A 21,890-nucleotide genomic window follows, 5' to 3' on the forward strand; every position below is an offset into this window, starting at 1 on the left:
GTAGATTTTTAAAGACCTGTAAAATTGTTTTTTTTTTCTCAATTTAATCAGATCAAGAAATCTTTCGGAAGATGTCATAATAAGAAATTATTATTGTCAGTAAACCGACAGATGGCGCCAACGCTTTGTTTGGAAATCACACTTGACCGGACGTGACGCATGCGAGCCTATTAGTTTCACAGTGAGACATGTGGTCGGTGTTGACCACTGAACAATACTATGAACCTTCTGCTCGTATCACATAAACCACACAATGATGTACACTGAAGATATATACTGAGATCAGGGGGAAAAATAAACGAGTAAAAAGAGTGCTGTAAAGGGGCTTTTACTTTCCATAGACCAGCAATGTTAGGAAGCTGGGGCACAGAGTCAGCCATGATAGAGTGTAACTGGATCACAGAGGGTTAAGGGCCTTGCTCAGGGGCCCAAGAGTGGCAGCTCGGTGATACCAGGGCTTAAATCCCAACTATCCAGTCAGTAACCCAGAGCCATAACAACGGAACTACCACTTCTCAGCTACTACGGCCCACATCCCTGAGTTACTAACTCCTCCCAACAGAGCTTTAGGCTAATGGTATCCTAAGTCTATCCTAAATGTTAATGTATTTATTGATAACACTTTTGTATATCGCTGTGGATAATGATGTCTGCTAAATGCGGTAAATGTAAAAGTCTGTACAGGGTAATAGTGGATCCATTGTCGATCCCAGAAACACAAAAAATACACCAAGCACAATCTAGAGCAATTTATGCTAGCAATGTACTTACTGGCATGTTTTTTTAGGAGGAAGGAGGAAACTAGAAAACACAGAGGATGCACAAAAACTGCACACCAACAGTAATCTCAGCTCAGGATCGAATCTCGGATCCCGGAGCTGTGACATGACACCATTGAATCAAAACATATATATTAACATTGAGGCCATTCTGATGTGTGATTTGATTTTTGACAGGATTTTTATTCCAGCACCTGCTACTGATTATGAACAAGGTATTTAGCAGTCAGACATAATTACAAATAAAGTCTGAAAACTAGCTATTCTGCTTAAAGTGCAAAAGTCTGCATTTCCACTTTACTCAGTTCTGGTGCATGAAAATGTGTATAAAAAATACCTTTATGTCGCAGCCTATTTAGTATCAGTTAATCTTTCCACCCATTAAACATATTTTAATAAAATATTTCCAGTTGATATTTTTATGGTATAAATACCAATGTTTAAAATGAGATGTAAAATGGGATCCGATGATGAGAAGTGGTAGCTCAGTGGCTAAGGATCTGTGTTCTGTATCATGACTGACCCTCCACTCTCATCCCAGCTTCTCAACATCACTAGATATGCAAAAAAATAATTTCACTGTGCTGTAATGTATACGAGGAAAGTAAATGCATGTATTCGCACCATGTACTGTGGCTAAATGTAAGTGTTTCACTTTAGGGATCTTTCCTGTTCTTTGTTAAATTTTTTTTTTTTCAATAATTGCACCACATTTATTTAGCAAAACTGTTTATATTTAGTTAAGAAATACATTACAGCCAGAAATTGGGCTAAAATTATTGCAGTTGGTAAAATCACAGCATATAATTTTTTTAATAAAATGTGACCTCTAGGATGTAAATGTTAAAACTGGCAATACAATTTGGTGAAATATATTTACACAATGCTCAAAAAGAGACAGAAAGAGTAAACCATCACAAAATCTAAAAAGAAATATGTATAGTATATTGTCTACAATGTACACACATTATGTTTCAGTTACCCTTAATGAAAATAAGCTAAATTGATATAAAAATATTTCTAATTCCAATGCAATAAGTAACATTTGTGTTTAGATATACTTTAAATAGTTTTCTTAATTCATTTTAAATAAAACGTTTTAGTTTTTGTTTTGTTTTGATTTAAATAAAGGTTAGAGGTGCTTTGGAGGGCTCTTGATCCTCTCCTCTGTTAGAAACGTTAATACATTTTCAATGTAACACGTGACAAACTGCTGCATGTATGCCACCCTTATATTCATTCTCTAGGAAGTGGGAAGAGGTAACGCCAACGCTCACTGTGGCAACTGTTTTGTTTGCATTTATTTAAAATGTTGCTTAATCTAAGTCACTTTGGACATATAATCCTATGCTTGAAAGAAAAAGTCTAATTTATTATTATTTAATAATATCTACTGTTATAAAAAAAACTGCTCTAATGTGAGTGAGTTTTGTTAAAACAAAGCTAAATAGTATAATTATTTTGTCTAATGTGTATCTTATATAATCATCTTTACGCCTACAACATTTTAACAAAAAATAGTGCACATTTTGCTTAAGTGAAAATAACAAACCCTATTTCTAGTTAGCTAGCTCCTGTAATCTTCTCCTATGCATTTAGACAATGCCACATTTGTATGCTGCCTATGGAACATGCTCCAATCTTAACTTGAGACTAGTGCAAGCCTAACAATATCTCCACCTACTCTGGTATTTTACTGCCTCTACAGTGTTTCTTTAATAAATATGAATTAGACATAGCTGAATGTGCAAATTGCACAAAATGCTTTGCTATCTGATGCCAAACAGTTTGATATTTTTCTGGCACATTTATAGAAGAACTGATGGACAATAAAAATGGGAGAGAACAGCACAGTTGCAGAACATATGGGAATGTTTCTGGCTAAAACCCTTGAAAATACTGTTGTCCTGTCACAGAACCCTCAGGTGTCCAGAGACATGCGAAAATGGTGTGCTCTGTGAGCCAGCTCTTTGGCAAAGTCCTGTGCTTCTTGAATTGCCACTTGGTCAGGATAGTGCAGTGCTGCCTTTTTGGTAGCCACTGCCATTTGCTTAAGGAGGGCACACAAGTGGTTACTTTTTTGCAGGATTTCCTGATTGTCCTTCCTGATCTGGGCTTCAGAAAAAAGGGTGTCTATTAGCCTCTGGCCCACCATGATTACCAGTTTACTGTGTGATATGAACTTCTCAGGGGGCTGTTGTTCCTGCAGGCTGGTAATAAACACAGCAATGGCCTTTTTGATGGCCCCAAAATACAGACGGCAGTGGCGGGAAATAACAGGCCTGCTGGGTTGTTGTCTTGTGCTGTCAGCACATGTAGGCTCTGGTTCAGAAGCCTGAAAAATAAGCATAAAAGAAAACATTGAGAGCTTCCAGTACAAGGTTTTCTATTTTTTTCTGTGTGTGCATTTGAGTAAGTGTGTGTGTGTGTGTGTGTGTGTGTGTGTGTGTGTGTGTGTGTGTGTGTGTGTGTGTGTGTGTGTGTTTGTGTGTGTGTGTGTGTGTGTGTGTGTGTTCACACCCAAACCGGATGGATGCATTTGTAGTTAAGAAAGAAATTAGCACTTGTTATGAAAGTGTGTTGACTTTGACTTCCGGATTTCACAACAATTTTGCAAGCAAACAAAAATTATGGCCAGGGATCCCAATGACTTTCATGTCTGCTCTTGTTCAGGATACATAATTGGTACATATAAATGGATAAAATCATTACCTGTTTTCTCTCATTTTCTTCCAATTCACTGGTGTCTATTGCTTCACTTTGCAGTTGCTTTTCAAAATCTGTCTTCGTCTGTAAAAATGATGTCAGACGAAATGTTTAGCTAATTTGTTGAGGCAGATATTCAGATCCTTGTAACAATTTTTTTAAAATCCTGGTTACCTGAAGTTGTACATAATCCTCATCTCCCTGTGTATCTTGCATTGGATCATGTTTGCTAGGGCTTTTTCTTGCATCTGGCGGACTGGTGTTCTTTGGCATTTCTGGCTCTTTTGGTGAGTTTCTGAACAGAAGCTTGCTGTTGGCGTTGACAATGGACACCAACCTTTTCAGGTCTTCAGGCAAAGTGCGAGCCACCATGACTAAGCGCTCCAGCTGATCCGTAGTCTGTGATTGCCTGAGATCCTGAGCCAGGACATCCAAAGACCAGCCCAAATCACCTAGAGCATCCACTGATTTCTGCACAATCAGTCCAGAGTCCTCTACAATAGAGAGCTGCTTCTGCAGCCTGGCCTGCAGGTGAGAGTCAGTCAGCCTCTGTGCATTACCTCTGATATCCAGAGCAAAGTTGAGGAACAAAGTTACTGAGTTGGCCACATCCTCTGAAGCTGCACGAATCTGCTTCAGGTGCTGGCTAAGGTGTTCACGGTTTCTCCAGCGGCTACTTACAAAGTCCATGAGCTTGGATACAGCCTGACAGACTGATTCCTGGAGTTGCAAAAGCCGTTGGGCTGCTTCCTCTGGGGACAATGTGACCTCCCGCAACGGCTCTGGTGAGGGGGATCCACACATAAGAGAGTCACATGAGCTCCAGGAAGAGCTGGAGGTGGTAGAGGAGTTGGACACTGTGGAGTTTCTTTGGTTTTCGGAAGTAGACACACCTTTGCCATTCTTTATCTCATTTTCAATAGGCATTATTCCCCTCTCCTGTAGTTCTCTGGACAATATAACCTTTCTGCCCCATGGTGAACATCCATGAGGATGACCAGGCCTTTGTGCAGGTTTACATTCCAGAGGTTTAGAAACTCTATATTCCAGAGGTTTAGAAACATCTTTAGAATCACCTGGGTTTACATCTTTCTCATTTGAGAGCATTAGACCATTCAGAATGGTTTTGTTTTGGTGGATGCTAGGTGGTACATCATAGATGCTTTCTTTGCTTGGTGGGATCGAGTCTCCTTTTTGTTGTGCTTGCTCACTGCATTTTGGGATATCATAGAGCAACCTGCTAGGGACAGTTGCAAGGCGGACACAAGTTGGTAGAGTGTCATAGAGTTCTTTTTCACAGTGTGCTCCTTTGGATGGTACTGCGCTATAGAATCCACGGCCACTGCTAGGCTTTTCTGGTGCTACAGGAACATCATATATCTGCTCAAACTTCTGTGGGTTAAGCAAAGTGCTGTAGTTGGAACCAAGGTTTAGTTGTATCTCCTTTTTAGAAGGTACAGGAATGTCATAATTGGGTTCTTTGGATGGTGTTGGTGGTACAGCATAAATCTGTAAAACATTAAGAGACCTTGATACAACAAAGTGGTAAAGTGTTACCTTTGTAGTAATCATACATTTTTATTGCAAATATTAAAGACAAACTATAACTAAACACTGTTTTCTGTACATACATTTGCCTCACATGGTTTGCGCACACTGTTGTCCATGATTTCATATGTCTTCTGTATGTTTGTAATTGAAGGTCTCCGATATGTAGGCTGTGGCGTTGGTGACTGTGTTTATGGACAGGAATACATTTTAGCATAAAAAGCCAATCATTAAAATAAATAAAATATTGCATGACAGTGTTTGTGACAGATGCAGTGATATTGCATCAATAATACTCATTAACCTACTTGTTACATTAAGAAACAATTAAGACACGTCTTACCGTGTACAAATAGCCTTTTCTCCCAACCATAGGAACAGCATACATATCTGCACCAGGACTGGATCTATCGTCTTTAACCACCTTTAAAAAAAATCTTAATTTCAGCTTAATATCATAGTATTTGTTTCCTTCAGGGAGTCACATTAGGAGCTGCACATATTTCCCAAGCTCAGTGTATGTGCCAACTTAACCCAGTTCTCTAATTAAAGCCACGAAGCACATTCACTAGAAGAGAACTAATGTAAAGGTAATTATTTTCCCTAAAGCAGTAGGGGAAATCAGCAACATGTGGCCTTACAAGCCCCACCCACAGCTGACACTTCCCTATCCCTCTTTTTCCTTCTGCTTGTTGTAGTTAATGATGTCTGTAGTCTGTCCTCTATGCTATTTTATGAGCCCATAAAGATGATCATGCAGAGGCCATGCCAGAGCATCTGCTAGTGCTTTATCCAGCAGGGGTCACCACAAAATTGCCTATTAACCTACAATTGCCTTGCTACCAGGTATTTCTAAAGTAAAATCTGATTACCCTAAAAATCTGATAGACCTTGTACTAGCCTTAATACCAAATTTCAGCTTCTAAATAGTCCACATCACATTTTTGATAATTTGCTACTTATAGTGTACAAAGGTACTAATCCTGTCAAAGTTAATGGTTTCATGTTTATTTATAAAAACATCCACCACGCCAACATGAATTCTTCTTAAAAAAAAGTATGTATACCTTGTTTAGAGAGGTGTGTCTCTCCAGTGTTTTAGATTTCTGTGGGAAAAGAACAGGACTGTGCACCATGTTTGTGGATGGCACCTTGTAGAAATGCTCCATGACCTCATAAGTTGAGCTGGCTTCAGATGGACGTGGGATTTGATAAATACTCTCGGAGGGTGAGAGGAGCCGCAGCCGATTGGCCGGTGCAAGGCCTTCCCGGCCATGCAGAGAGCATTTCCACCAGCCCACGCTGCCCTCAACGGTTTGCTCTATCACCACAACAACATCACCCTTGTGGAAGGCCAGTTCATCTGGGCTTTCAGCAGTGTTGTCATAGAGCGCTTTGGCAAAGATGGTCTGGGGAGAAAACGTGACATCATTCACATTCGCATTCGATACAAAACTCGGCACAGAGAAAATGCACAGGCACAGGGGTTAACGGAGACGCTAGTGCCCTCCCGGGTTAGTAACAATCAGCAAACAAGGCCTTTGTGTGAAGATGATAATTGGCCCGGCCATAGCTAGGCACTACTAGGAATGTTAGTGACTCCCTCGATTCTTTGTGGCCAGAAACAGAGTTGTGGCCAAAAACAGAGCCTCACAACATTTGAAGTCATAGCCACGTAATCCTTCCTTGGAAAACAGCCTCTAAAATCAAGTCTTTTCATAGACATTCCATTCTGAAATGTCTGCTGCTTTTTTATTAATTTGTGTTGACATTCCTTTTTTTATTTGTTGTCTGTAATCTTGTTTCTCTGAAAGTCTGACTGTTCAAAAGTATATCAACATAATAAGGTAATTAAGGTGCAACTGGTTTCACTAGCTAATTCATGAGCATGGCTTTTGCTTCCTGTCACATCATCCGTTGGAGAAATAAAAGGAACTCGTCTCCCCAGTACTTCTCCAAAAAAAAAGCTCATTTATATTTTAGAAACCCCCAGAATGACTGCAGTTGTAACATTAAAAGCATTATAGCTGTATTATAAGAAAACAAAAGTAAAACAGGCCAGTCTAATACATTAATCTGTAATTGTCATTCAAATTATTGTTCTGCCCTTTATTCAGAAACCTATATAAAAGGTTATGCAGAAATACACACCACCACCTGCAAATCCTAAATTCAGCACAAACATATGCCACATACAATGTGCACCAACACACGCACACATGGACATGCACACACACTTGCGCACAGGCCCCTTTAAACCAGGTCCCATGTGTTCAGAAATTCCTCAGCAGCAACAGTTACACACACTAATACACTCTGCTGTCTGCTTACACCAGTGTAGGGTGATTTATATGTGAACACCTACTTGGAATTTAAAAAATTTAATCAGAGAAAGGGGTGATATGAGTTCACTGTTAGTCAGGTAAAGCAGCTATGGAAACTATCTAAACTGTTTGTGCGTTACGGTGAATCATAGAATAAATTACAAGGAAGTGATGACATGTTACAGCAAAATTAGCGGTGGTCTCAATTGTGGAGTTCTCTACCCACTCTGTCATGTGTCATGCTGTTCACAAGCTGCTCTGAATTCCCCTTTTCTAGTTACATCCGCTGAAAAAAATACTATGTTCAAGTATTCAATGTACCCAATGTAAGTGTGTTTGTGTGAACATCTACTCATAGGGTGGACAGTGCTAATCTGCTTAGCCTATCCTCACTCCCCACGCGCGACTGCCTTCCTTCCTTAGTCGTCAGCCTCCTGCTGATAAGTCCTACCAGCAGCCCAAATTGGAGCTGGCTTTTTTTGTAGATGAATCTTTAACAACAAAGGCTCTATTGAGCTCAGTAGGCTGACGTGAGAAGCACCTGTTGTACTGCACTGCTTTTAGCATATGAATCACCACTATCAACACCGCTACACCGTGACTCATGCGACAGGTTTTAGGTGGTGGATAACATGTCTCCCACAAAAAAAATGTGTTACACAAAAAGTGACAGAATTTGTAATATACTGCCACAGTTTTAGATTTCAGTGTGTCCTATTTACAAAGCAGTGCTTAACTGTTATGTGGAGATGCAGTGTGTGTGTGTGTGTGTGTGTGTGTGTGTGTGTGTGTGTGTGTGTGTGTGTGTGTGTGTGTGTGTATACAACTTATATGCATTCGCAGTATACTAATGCTGACTGAGAACATTTCTGTACGTGTTTGTGTGTGTGTGTGTGTGTGTGTGTGTGTGTGTGTGCGTGCATGTGTGTATATATGTTTGCAATGGGTAACCTGTTCCCATTCAGCTGTGAGGTGTTTCTGCACATGTGTGTTTGTGGGGATGAGGCAGAGACAGTTGGCCTAAACTTTCCTTCTGCAGCTGTCTTTCTCTCCCTCTCTCTCTGAGTCATATGGCCTAATAAGTAGGTTAGAGTGTGGTTAACATGAGAACTATGATATCATGCTTTGACACTACACTAGTGTGTTTGCGTTTCCTTTTTTCTAATCTAATTTCAGCTTGCAATGCACTTGTGTTTTAGAAGCATCCTGTAGAAAGGCTGCATTTTCAAAATCCAATATACAGCAGTAAGCTTTTCGATTTTCTTCTAATTAAAAACAAAACACTGTGTGGGATGTGTGCAGAGATGACAAGCCTCAGCAAAATGTTGAATCCATGACCATATATCAAAAACTATTCAAAAGCTGCACAAAATGAAGAATTTAGCCCAGATCTTTTAAGCATGAGAAAAGGGAGATGACCTGCAATTGGCAATTTGCAGTATCTGCAATTTACCTTTTTATCATCACCTGTTACGACCATTACTGTAGCCATTACACTTTCTGTAGCCATTTTATTTTATTCAGGGTTGAACTAGAGTCAGAGCTTATCCTGGAAATACTGGGCATGGGGCAGAAGGTTTTTTTTCTGACCCCAAAAGAATAGTTTTTTCTACTCACAACGAAACTTGTGAGTGCCTGAGTGCCTGAGCATAGGGGTGATTCCTGCACCCTAAATTTATATCAACATATGCAATGGAAGTAAGAAAAGTCCTGGGAGTAAGATTATCTATAAGATTACTCCTTACAAGGAGTAAGATAATAAGGATGCAATGCAAAGAATGACAAATACAGGATTAGGATCCTCACTTTTATGAGAAAAGCTTCAAGAGTTATGTTACGAATGGTCAAACTGTGCACCCAACGTCATCCAGATCAGCTATCTTAGGAACATAAATTAGGTTAAGGACAGAAGATGCTGAGACTTATGGCCCCTTCAGGCCCCAGCATGTCTGTGTGACTTGTCTTATTAGCTGCCGTGGTATTTCCTGTTTCTGAACTATGACGGGTATTATACACAAATGCCATGTTTCTCAGAGTTTTCTGCATTCCGGGTCCTGTCCCTCCAATGACAATGTATTCCTGATATTTAGATTCGAAAAATGAATGCTGAACATTGCTCAGCTGCAGGCTTCATTTGCAGACTGGACTGACATGATTTATGATGTTTCCATTTTTCATGACGACATGCATAACGCACAGAAATGAGACATGCAAAAGATAATTGGCTACTAGTGCAGACCTGGTGTTTCCAAAAGGTGTACAAAGGCGAAATGAAGTGGTGGATTATAGATGCTTTCTTGTAGAATAGAGTTTATCCGTAAAATGCATGAATTCATTAGAAAACGAGATTCTTTGAGTAAGTGGGCATTCTGATCACTTATTGGTTCTTGTGGTTTTGCTTGAAGTTGACTTCCTGGACCTGATGCCTTATGCTTTTGCTGTGCATTCAACCTCACCACAGTTTTAACCTCTTCCTGCACACATGCTTTCCACAGAGAAATGAAAACGTGTGAACTACAATCTGAGCCACAAATATTATTGCCTTATAATTTGACATATATATGCAGTATATATGATTTCTTGGCAGGATTTCAAACAAACTTTGAGTTAGTAGACAGTTAGATTTAGAAGAGACTAAAACAAAAAAATATTCGCAACAGACAACTGACAATTATTATTTTAGTATAAACATGAGATCATGACCATGAAAAGATCTAAAATAGAAAAGATCCAACCAGTTGCCAGTAGAGTTTGTCTGTCATAGGTAGTTAATAATATGAGATAATAAATATATGAGAAAAGCAATTTTCAAACTGTTAGTTATTAATGATTACATTTTGCAGCTAGTTCTAAATGCGTTGGTCGACTCAAACGCAATAACTATTAACAATGGTTAATATAAATATTTAAAAATCCAAATAAATACAATGTTTAAATATGAGTACAGGATTAATGAGACTGAAAGTGAAAAGTCAGAAGGTGTGTGAACATGCAGCATGCAGGCTAAATTTTAGGCATGGTTGTTCCACAGTGTGAAAAATTATTAGAAGAATAAAAAAAAACTTTGGGACATGTGATGCTTCTAGGATAAAATAAATTAAATGGTACTACAAATTCTACTCATCTAATATGATTTTCTTTGGATTCTAATTAGCTCGAGAACATTCACCATGATTAACAATTAGCCAAGTTAAACAGATGCAAGAAATCCCAGGCAACTGATGTTACCAGCATATTCAGTAGATTGATTTAATTGCACAAAATGATTCACTGGTGTAACAAATGCATAAGAAATGCATAAATGCTTAAATTGACATCCTTGTAATTTCCTGGATAAATAAAAGCTAATCAGTGTTAATATAATTAGGGATCTTCACAATGATAACTGTGTCAAAACATCAAAGCAAAAATCAGCTTTCATGCTTCAGGTCATCACATATTCAGTGCAGTCCGCAGCCCACATTTAGAACTAATCTTAAAATTAATCAGATTTTTTATTTTGATTTTTTTTTTGCTTTTGTTTTTTTTTAAAGTTGAACTGTTAACATATCTAACTGTTCAGAGTAGATTTGAGTTGCATTCCCCGTCAGGATAGCACAACCGATTAGCCGAGCTGCTAATATGACTAAATTCATGACTATAAACAAGTTGAAGTAGAACTCCTGATCTGATTAAGCCATTCACTCTGACTCCTGACTCTGACATTAGTACCAGCTGTTTACTAGGACACTTGCTCGATTACACACAATTTCCTACAACTATAGCCTACAAAACAACACTCTGGACATACAGACAAAGATGAAGACAAACATCTGAACACCCAGATGTCCATACAGGAATCAGTTTAGACACAGTTCATTTCAGTAGTTGCTAAATATACCAAAGGATGCATTGCAATCATGTGTGTGATATAACTGCAACTGACGCATGAATCATGGAAACTCATACATGGTAAGAAAAAGATGGGAAATGAAAGTAGTTGCAAAAGTACTCAGTAATTTATTTCATGAGGACGCAATAGGATGTATATATATATATATGTGTGTGTGTGTGTGTGTGTGTGTGTGTGTGTGTGTGTGATATTCTAAAAAGTTAAAATAAATTCAATGTAAAAATGTACTGTACAAACATTTATATACAATATATGAACCATAAACTGCGAACAAGCTGATGAACTTGGTTCTTTTTCATGCTTCTATACAATACTATACAAGCCTAAAATCTAAAAAATGTTAAATGCTAAATGCTTAAGATGCTTAAAATGAACTCTTATCTGCTAAAAACAACAACCAAACATTCCAGACAAAAATTCAATAAACAATTAGAGTGTCTGAGACTTTTTATATCAGTCTGATAGAGCAGCCTCTGCCTAACATTTGGCTCAGATTAATGATTTCCCCTTGTCTGCAAGTTGATTTCACAGTTTCTGATGGAAAGCATCTAGTTAACAACACTCATAAAGTCTCAGTCTCAGCATTCTCTCTGTCTAAGCCACAGGATCATATTACACTGCACTAGTTTGGGACCTAAACAAGGCTGGAAGGGGGTTGTGGGGAGATGGGGAGAGGGGGTTGAAAGAAGGTCAGTGGGGTGCCTGGGCTCACAGAACATCCAAAAGAGTTATATACTGACAGCTGGAGGTCCAGGAACAAAATATGATGCTCATAAAGTCATGAGAAAAATACATATTTCTCTAGTCCTTTAAAATGAGAATGGAGTTAATTGACGAAAAGAATTCCTATGTTTTAGTATTGATTCAGCCAACAAAGCTTCATATTATAATGTAAGAATTAGAGGTATTGTGAGAAAACTTCAGTTGTGTATTGGTGGTTCAGGGATCTGAATGCACAATCTTCCAGGCACTAACAATTCTGACCTGTCAAAGTAAAACAGTGAATGGGCTGCAACTCTACCTGACATACCAACAAGCAAACTATTAGGATTGAATTAAAAATAAAATGTGAATGATCAGGTTGGAAGCTGAATTATTCATTATTATTCTTCACAAAAGAGTTCTTTATTTCTTCTATTCAATTTTAAGCCAATTCAATTCCCCTGCAATTCAATTTAAAAACCATTCTTTCTTCTATTCCATAATACACTTTAACACAACTACAATGTATCAGGTTCCCATATCTGCAGCAAACACTGGCTACTTATAGAAACAAATTATTGTGAGGTACATAAAGGTTTTAAAGCTGTTATTAAAGTTGTTACAACAAAGTCACAGCTGATATTTAAACCTTTGGTTTCGTATGTAAAAATGGTTCAGGTTTTTATGAAAAAATAAATAAAAATAAATAAATAAATAAATAATAAAAATTTATAATAATAATAATAATAATAATTATATATATATATATACAGTCCTTACCACCATTTTTGATGAAAAGTCCAATTCCACTCAGAGGTAAATTCAGAGCTCAAACATGCCTGACAGATAAATTGAAGTCTGCTCCTCTTAGTAAAACAATCACTTTGTAGCTGTGTATCTCTCTCTCTCTCTCTCTCTCTCTCTCTCTCTCTCTCTCTCTCTCTCTCTCTCTCTCTCTCTCATTCTCTTTCTCACACACACACACACACACACACACACACACACACACACACACACACACACAGTCTGAGACTAGACTTTTAAGGGGCGGAGCAGAGAAGCATGCCTCTATGTCATATACTCTGTCTAGCAAACGTATGTGAGACGTCATTCTCTCCACTTTTCAGCTAAAAACCTCAAGATCTAAGTTGTCAATCGGTGAACTCCGTCCTTGTGGTAATTATTTCCTTGTGAAAAGCAGAAGTTAGCCTCCTGAGTTCTGATAGTTTCAATACTTTCCAGTATTTGTGGAAAATGTTGACAGTATTCTGTTTTGAAATTTTACATTCCGTGGGAATTTTTGTCCTGCTTTTGTTTCGTTGGAGCTCTGTGTCTGGGTGATTTATTTTGATGGCTTTATTTTAAAGCCTTGCATTCCCAGGCATCTTAGCTTTGCTGTCAGGACACACACAATAAAACAAAGTCTTAAGAATGACCTGCTTGGGGGGTGGGAGGCATAGAGAGGAGACATTAGAGGAGATTTTAATCTGACAGCCAGTGTGAGACACATACTTTCATTTTCGTATTTACTCACCAAATTCATTGTGTTGACAAGATTGACATGCATTTGTTTATTTGACAAATACTTTATTCTGAGATGATTTGGTAGTGTGACAGAGTCTAATCCAGGAGAGAGCTGAGCATTTAAGGCATAATGGCATTCCTGGGATTAAAATTTATAACCTTATTAAATTTACTACAGAAACGTAACCGCTAAGCTCCCATTGCAAAACAGGAAAGAAAGCACCATATATCAGATATTCTATCAAGAGTTCTAAGTATCAGTAAGTATGAATTACTTTTAAATCTGGCATTAATCTCAATAAGCAACTCCTCAGTGATGCATCTCTGGTCTGTACAAATAAATAAAAATCACGACAACAACAACTAACTGCAGTCCATCTGTGATTTAAAGTGAATGTAAAACATTAAAGTGTACTATAATGATGGCTGTAAATTATTATTATTATTTTTTTTAAAACAGTGTATCTTTTTATTTCAATTTTTTTATTCCTTCTATAGGACAGAAACAAAATCACATTTGTGTCTAGTTTACAATTTCATGTCAGGTGATTAATCTAATGTTGTAGAAAAATAATTCCTGAACCAAGAAATAATTTGTTATAAGGAGTTTTTGGTTTACCAGCTTTAAACAGTAGTATAAGTCATATTTATTTATAAGTCAAGTCAAGAAGCTTTTATTGTCATTTCAACCATATATAGCTGATGCAGTACACAGTAAAATGAAACAACATTCCTCCAGAACCCTGGTGTTACATTAAACAATATAAAGCTACATAACAGAAAACACAGAGCTAAGGACTAAAGTAAGCGTCCTCGCCACATAAAGTGCATCGTGTGCAACCTGGTGCAAACAGTGCAAGACAGACAGTGCAAGACAACACAAGACAGTGTAGGACAAATACATAAAACACTACATAGCGCTGCCAGTAAACCTACTTTATAAAAACAAAAGGTTGTGTGCAAAACAGCAATAGCAGCAGTCAAAAATTTGTGCAAAAACAGCATGTAAACAGTTTGTAGTAATGGAGTGATATAAACAGTCTGGATGTGGCGACCCAAATGATTCGGAACCGCTTACCTGATGGCAGGCGGGTGAAGAGTGTGTGTGATGGGTGTGTGGGGTCGTCCACAATGCTGTTGGCTTTGCGGATGCAGCGTGTGGTGTAAATGTCCATGATAGAGGGAAGAGAGACTCTGATAATTTTCCAGTGTGGTGGTGCTGGAGATGCTGTTTTTCGATCTGGACTGAATGAAGTCCAGGATCCAATTACAGAGGGAGATGTTCAGGCCCAGTAGGCTCAGCTTCTCAATCAGGTGCTGAGGGATGAATTTGTTGAATGCTGAACTAAAGTCTATAAACAGTATATGAGTCCTTGTCCAGGTGGGTGACGGCCAGATGAAGGGTCGTGGAGATGGCATCGTCCGTAGGTCTTTTTTGAGGATACACGAACTGCATGGGGTTCAGTGAGGGTGGAAGCTGGGTCTTGATGTCCCTCATTGCAAGCCTCTTAAAGCACTTAATCACAATGGGTGTGAGTGTGACAGGACTATAGTCATTGAGGCAGGAGACTGTATAATTCTTTAGCACAGGAACGATGGTCGTCATCTTTAGGCACGTAGGAACAAGGTCGCTGCTCAGGGAGATGTTGAAGATGTCAGTGAAGACATCCGCTAGCTGTTCTGCACATTCCCTAAGCACTCTGCCAGGAACGCTGTCTGGTCCAGCAAACTTCTGTGGGTTAACTCTCCATAAAGAGTTTTCCTCAATTCAGCTGTGGTTAGACAGAGCACCTAGTCACTGGGAGGAGGAGTGGTCTTCCTCGCGGCCATGTTGTTCTGCACCTCAAACCGTGAGTAGAAGTCGTTCCGTGCATTTGGGAAGGAGGCATCACAGTCACAAGCAGGTGAAGTTGTTTTTTAGTTTGTGATTGCCTGTCTCGTGGCGCTTCGCCTCTCTGATGTCATGGGACAGAGCCCTCCAGAGGGTGGTGCGTTCAGCTGAACGTACCATCCACACCGAGCTCCATAACCTGCAGGACATCTACAGCACTCGGTGCCGGACCAGGGCCAGGAAGATTGTGAAGGACCTTAGCCATCCCAACAATAGACTATTTTCTTTGTTGCGTTCAGGGAAGCGCTTCCGCTCCTCGAAAGCAAACACAGAGAGAATGAGGAGGAGCTTTTCCCGCAGGCCATTTGGAGTTTAAACCAGGAAACACCCAGGATCTAGTACTGGACCTCTCTCTCCATCTTCAGCTTTTTTTGCACTATGACACTTTAACTCTGGACTTGAACAGCACAGTGGCACTTTATACCACACCATACTGCACATGGACACTTTAAGGACAATCACTAAATCACTTTAATTTGTACTGTCAATATCTACCATACGCATCTATGTATATACATATATTTTCACATATATTTCACATTTAAATTTATCTATCCTCCCTTTTTTGGTTTTATTTTTATCCTTAATTCCATTCCTTTTTATGCTTGAATGCTGGACAGACGTAAAAAGCATTTCACTGCATGTCATATTCTTGATGGTGGTGTGGTGGGCCGTCTCTTATCCCAGAGATCCCTCATGTCTGTGTTGCCTTCTGGTTCTCCCTTTTAGTTATGCTGCCATAGCGAGTCTTGCCGGAGTCCAAACTGCACAGTGACTTTAACTCTCATGCAACAATAGGTACACTTAATAATCCATATCCTTCTCTTCCTGTCACCCTCTTCTCTCTCTCTCTCTCTCTCTCTCTCTCTCTCTCTCTCTCTCTCTCTCTCTCTCTCTCTCTCTCTCTCGGTCGAGTTAAACATGCTCCTGAGGCTCCAGTGACCACTGTTCCTGCCCCTCTCCCCCCCGTGGATCTTCCCACTTCATCCAGGCCTGCCTGGATTGGATGTCAACAGTCTCCTACACTGATGTCAACAGTCTCCAACACTGACTCAGAAATACACTTCGCTTTTGATCATCATCACTGCACCCCGCAACATTGTATACCCGCCACAAATGGACATTCGGTGTAACCCAGATGAGGATGGGTTCCCTCTTGAGTCTGGTTCCTCTCAAGGTTTCTTCCTTATGCCATCTCGGGGAGTTTTTCCTTGCCACAGTCGCCAGTCGCCACCGGCTTGCTCATCAGGGACAAACTTACTCATAAAGAACATATTCATTTTTAATCACCGCATTATCTGTGTAAAGCTGCTTTGAGACAATGTTCATTGTTAAAAGCGCTATACAAATAAAAATGAATTGAATTGAATTGAATATTCTGTATGTATGTGTATGTGACAAATAAAATGTGATTTGATTTGACTTAAGCTTTACCTCAGAGAGTGTAAAGAACTCACCATTTACATAAACAACAAACTGATCCGTCAAATAAGACCTAAGCCAGGAGAGAGCTGTTCCCTTTATACTGACACTATTTTGTAGTCTAGCAAGGAGGATATTATGATCAGTGGTGTCAAAATCACCATGATGACCCAAAACCCTAATCAGAGGTCAATAACAGGCCATTTACCAGTTTAAACAGTGTTATTTCTATGCTATGATAGTTCCCTGGCGGTCTAGCGGTTAGGAGGCGGCGCTCTCACAGATGCGGGCTGGGTTCGATCCCCGGTCAGGGAACCACTCTTAGTGCTGGTCCCAAGCCCAGATAAATAGGGAGGGTTGCGTTAGGAAGGGCATTCAGCGTAAAAAAAAAATAAAAATAAACATGTGCCAAATCAAACATGCGGATGATCGGCTGCGGCGACCCCTAACGGGAGAAACTGAAAGAAAGTTATTTTTTTTATTTCTGTGCTATGATAAGGCCTAAATCCTGACTGATACATTTAAAAAATGTCATCCCTAAGTAGGTGTGAGTATAACTGCTGTGCTACAACCTTCTCTAAAATCTTGAAGATAAAGGGCAGGTTTGGCCTATAGTTAGACAGCTAACAAGGGTCAATGTCAGTTTTATTAATAAGGAGGTTTATGATAATTGCCAGTTTTAAAGATTTAGGTACATAACCAGTTCTAATAGAATAATTTTATATTTTTAGAACAGGTTCAACTACTTCTCGAATGATCTTTTTGAAGAAACTTGCAAGCAAGGGATCTAGAGCACAAGTTAATGGTTCTGATGAGGAAATAAAATAAATTAATTTACAATTGCACCTCTGTTATTTGTTTGTGATTCCTCTTTTAGTCAGGCATATCTGTGCAGTTATAGAAAATAGCATTAAGCAGTGTTCATACTTAAAACTCTGTAACCTTTATAAACACCATTAGCATGTGTGGAGATAAAAGGGGAAAGAGGCAACATCTGTGGTTGATTATGTTATTTTAAGGGCCAACAGGCATGATAATTTCCTCTTTCAGTAGCTTGTGTGTGGAGCAAGAGAATGGCTGCAAGAACCAACATGTGCAGACTTATAAATATGACATATATTAAAGTCATGTAAGCCTTCACCGAAAATGCACTGGCAAGTATATTGAAACCAAAATGTTTGTTATAAAAAAAAATATAATAATAATGTTAAAATGTATTAACTGTTGTAACCCTATGTCAACCTATCATCAATTGCCTGTGTTTATTATTATTATTATTATTTATATATTTATTTATTTATTTATTTTACATATGAAACAATTAGTTGGGTTCATTCATTTGATTGGTTGAGTGACATTGTTTATATTTACTAACATACAGAGAGACAGCCATAGTCGACCTGTTCCATAACTCTAGACTACAGTTTCATCACTGATTTAAATCATGCTGTAAACCTTACATTTTTAAGAACATATTAACATAGTATTGGATGAGTAAAACTCTATGGGCAAATACTGCATATAAAGCAATCCAAAACCAAGATCACAAATGAGGAGCTTGAAACAATTATAAGGAACTGCATTCTCATTGGCTATTTGAATACATTTACAAATTAGTATCATTTTTTCATATCAATATTTTTTTTTTATTAAATGTTATTCCAGCAATAATGCATTTTTTGGCAAGACTTTCATACTATTAGATATTAGCCAGTTCTCAAGAATCTAGAATTGAGAGCTGCATGATACAAATCGCCCAAGTTGTATATATGCCAAGAATTTAGTCTATGTTTAGTCTATGTTAAGAATATGTTTATATCTAGACACAGTATACGGTCCAAAGATTGTGGTCACCTGACCAATTACCCAACTGTGCTTGCTGTCCACTCTCATAGGAAGTTTTTTTAACTATAATTTGGAAAGTTTCTCTGGGGATTTGCCTATTCACCCATTAGTGCGGTCTGCCACTGAGATTGAATGAGGAGGCCTGGAGGACAGTTAGAGATACAGTAAAACATTTGGGTTTGAGTTCAAAGATAAACAAATAGACAATAGGTCAGATGTTCAGCTTTTTTACATCTTCTTAACAGTTTTAGTAGATGTGTTAATCAAATTAAAACAAGCTACTATTTGTTATAAACCTTCTATTTTTGTCCCAAAATATCCTAGAAAGGAATAACCCACTGGTGTACTAACAAGCAGACATCAAACAGGTTGGCCAAGGTCATTGACCTAATCAACAATCTTCACAGGGCAGGGATTTAAGGATCCCAATCCACTGTTCAAGAAAGATTTGGGGCAGAAATATCTAAACCGTACAACAATATGCACTTATTAGAAGAATATGGGTGCTAGATCACAAATAAATTCACAGGGGGATACAGACATACAACACACAAGTATAATAAACAAGACTAACCTTTACCAAATTAAGGTAAATGGGTGGAGAAAGCAAAGATTTGTCCATGAGCTGAAACATACAGTATGAGCTCATAGGTGAAATGCGGTGGAAGAAGTGTCATGACTTGCCCTAATATGGCTGCTTCTGGAACAGGTTCAATGATCTTTACTAATGATGTAAGTCATGATGGTATCAGCAAAATGAATAGAATAGCCTTTATTTGTCACATATACATTAGAGCACAGTGAAATTCATTCTTCGCATATCCCAGCTTGCTCAGAAAGTGGGGTCAGAGCGCAGGGTCGGCCATGATACGGTGCTCCTGGAGCACAGAGGGTTAAGGGCCTTGCTCAAACAGAAAAACACGTTCAATCTACTTCCTTTACATAAAAGGACTTTATCATATGGCAAGAAATAACCCAAAACACACTGCCAACACAACAAAGGATTTCATCAGGAGGGAAATGTGGACGGTTTCAAACTGGCCAGGTCATTTAGTAGACACTCCCACCCCATTTACAACCATAATTCCAAAACAAGTTAGACACTGTATAACATGTAAATAACAACTGAATGCAATAATTTGTAAATGCTACAAAATTTTCAATACACAATAGAACACAGAAAACATATCAAATATTGAAACTGTGAAAATGTAGCATTTTAAGGAGAAAATGTGATCATTTTTAATTAAGGGGGCTACAAAAGGCTGGAAAAGTAAGTGTCACAGTAAAAACAGCTGACGGAACATTTTGCGACTAATTAGGTAAATAACCAATAACGTTAATAGCATGACTATTTTTTTTTTTTTTTTTAAGAGTGTCTTAGAGTGGAAGAGTCTTTCAGAATTAAATATGGGTAGAGTTTCACCTATCTGTGAAAAACTATGTATACAAATCTCTGTGCTTAAGGAACAAGGGCAAACATTTGTATTGGATGCCTGTGATCCTGATAATTTATTAATGGAAATCACCTCCAGAAATCATTGTCTGTGAATGGAGCTTGCTGTTTCATCAACAAATCCAGGGTAAAGCTCTATCGTGGAAAGAAAGAATGAACATTATCAGAAATCCTTTAGGCCAAAGCTTATTTAATATGGTAAAGTGGGAAACTATTCTGTGCTCGGATGATTCAAAATGTGAAATTATTTTTGGAACCCATGATCAGTAGTGGTTCAGTGGTAAAGACTCTGGGTTACTGATTGTAAAGTGAAGGGTTCAAGCCCCAGCATTGCCAAGCTGCCACTGTTGGGCCCTTGAGCACGGCACATACTCTAGGGGTGCTGTGTCTTACTCTAACAAGCTGGGATATACCGAAACTATAATTCTCCTTTGGAATTAATAACGTAAAAAAATAATCAGTACTCAGTTCTAAAGCCTACATCTCTGATAGTATGGTGTGGATAGCACATCTGGAAAGACCTGCCTGCAGTCCAGACCTTTCACCATTGCACATTTATGGTATGTAGCAGATACCTGTATCCATACCCTTATTACAGTTAACTCATTCATACAACTGAGCTGCTCAAGGGCCTAACAGTCACAGCTGGGCAGTGCTGGAATTTGAACTAACAACCTTCTGAGCAGAAGTCCAATGTCTTAACCACAAAGCTACCACTTCCCTTATCCCAAAAACAAACAAGAACTGAAAGAAGTTAGAAAAAAAAAACATGAAGTTCTCCTTATGGTTTTTCTTTCATATTCTCTGGTCTGAAGCAGATATTGTAAGCAAGGGATTTGCAACTTATAACTGTGCGTTACTTTTGCTTACATAAACGGACTATTCTCAAGGGACAACACTATAGAAATAAAACTTAATAGAAGAAGTATAGAAAACAAAAAATGTTAGTGTAGCTTGTATAGAGGTACAGATTTACTGTCCTCTGAAAATAACTTAACATACAGCCGTTATTGTATAAAAAGCTGGCAACAAAAGTGAGTATACTCTATGTGATAACAGCTGTATGTCGCTTCAACATGCAAAGCCACATGTTCTATTCATCATGTTCATGTTTTTGTCTGCTTGACAGGACCCTACAAATTTGTGTGTCTTTTTCAGAGCAGTTAAAATTAGTTGTTTGAGTACAGTTCTCTCATACTGACCACTGGATGTTCAACATGGCACCTCATGGTGAATACTCTCTGAGGATTTGAGAATTAGAATTGTTGCTCTTCACAAAGATGCCCAGGCTGTAAGATGATCGGTAACACCCTGAAACTGAGTTACAGTACACTGACCAGGATCATACAGAGGTTTTCCAAGACGGGTTCCACTTAGAACAGTCCTAGCAAGGGTCCATCAAAGAAGTTGAGTGTTTGTGCTGTGCGTGAGGTGTAGAAGCTGCTTCAAAAAACAGACACACGAGTGCTGCAGCATTGCTTTAGAGGTTGCAGAAGTGGAAGGTCCACTTGACATACGCCGCACACTGCAACAAGTCGGTTTACATAGCCGTCGTCTCAGACAGTTTGCTGAAGACGTCCTGTTCAAGAGCATGAATTACTGGAACCATGTCCTGTGGTCTGATGAAACCTATAGATAAACTTTAACATTGGTGAGGATTATCAAAAAATTTGTGTTTTGCCTACAGTCAAGCATGGTGGTGGTAACATGATGGTCAGCTCTGGTGAATTCTATGAGGATTAGGGCAGTGAAAAATAGCAATGGTGCTCACACAAAATATTGACACTTGGACATATTTTTG

At 38.7% G+C, this 21,890-nt stretch overlaps 1 protein-coding gene across 2 annotated transcripts; it reads right to left on the reverse strand.

Moving 5' to 3' along the window:
• Window positions 1-1,491: 1,491 nt before the first annotated feature.
• On the reverse strand, window positions 1,492-12,867 carry cass4 (Cas scaffold protein family member 4). 2 transcript variants are annotated; one of them, XM_083534684.1, is made up of 7 exons: window positions 12,732-12,867; window positions 6,185-6,442; window positions 5,377-5,457; window positions 5,117-5,218; window positions 3,660-4,994; window positions 3,492-3,569; window positions 1,492-3,114 (listed from the first exon to the last, which is right to left on the reverse strand). In XM_083534684.1, the coding sequence occupies exons 1-7, from the start codon at window positions 12,735-12,737 to the stop codon at window positions 2,701-2,703; spliced, it is 2,274 nt and encodes a 757-aa protein (XP_083390810.1). In that variant the 5' UTR covers window positions 12,738-12,867; the 3' UTR covers window positions 1,492-2,700. The 2 variants fall into 2 exon arrangements, with proteins under 2 accessions (XP_083390810.1, XP_083390809.1); XM_083534683.1 differs by having other exon boundaries at window positions 6,101-6,442.
• Window positions 12,868-21,890: the final 9,023 nt, after the last annotated feature.

The sequence above is a fragment of the Silurus aristotelis genome (genome assembly GCF_946808225.1).
Source record: "Silurus aristotelis genome assembly, chromosome: 28".
Lineage (NCBI taxonomy): Eukaryota > Metazoa > Chordata > Actinopteri > Siluriformes > Siluridae > Silurus > Silurus aristotelis.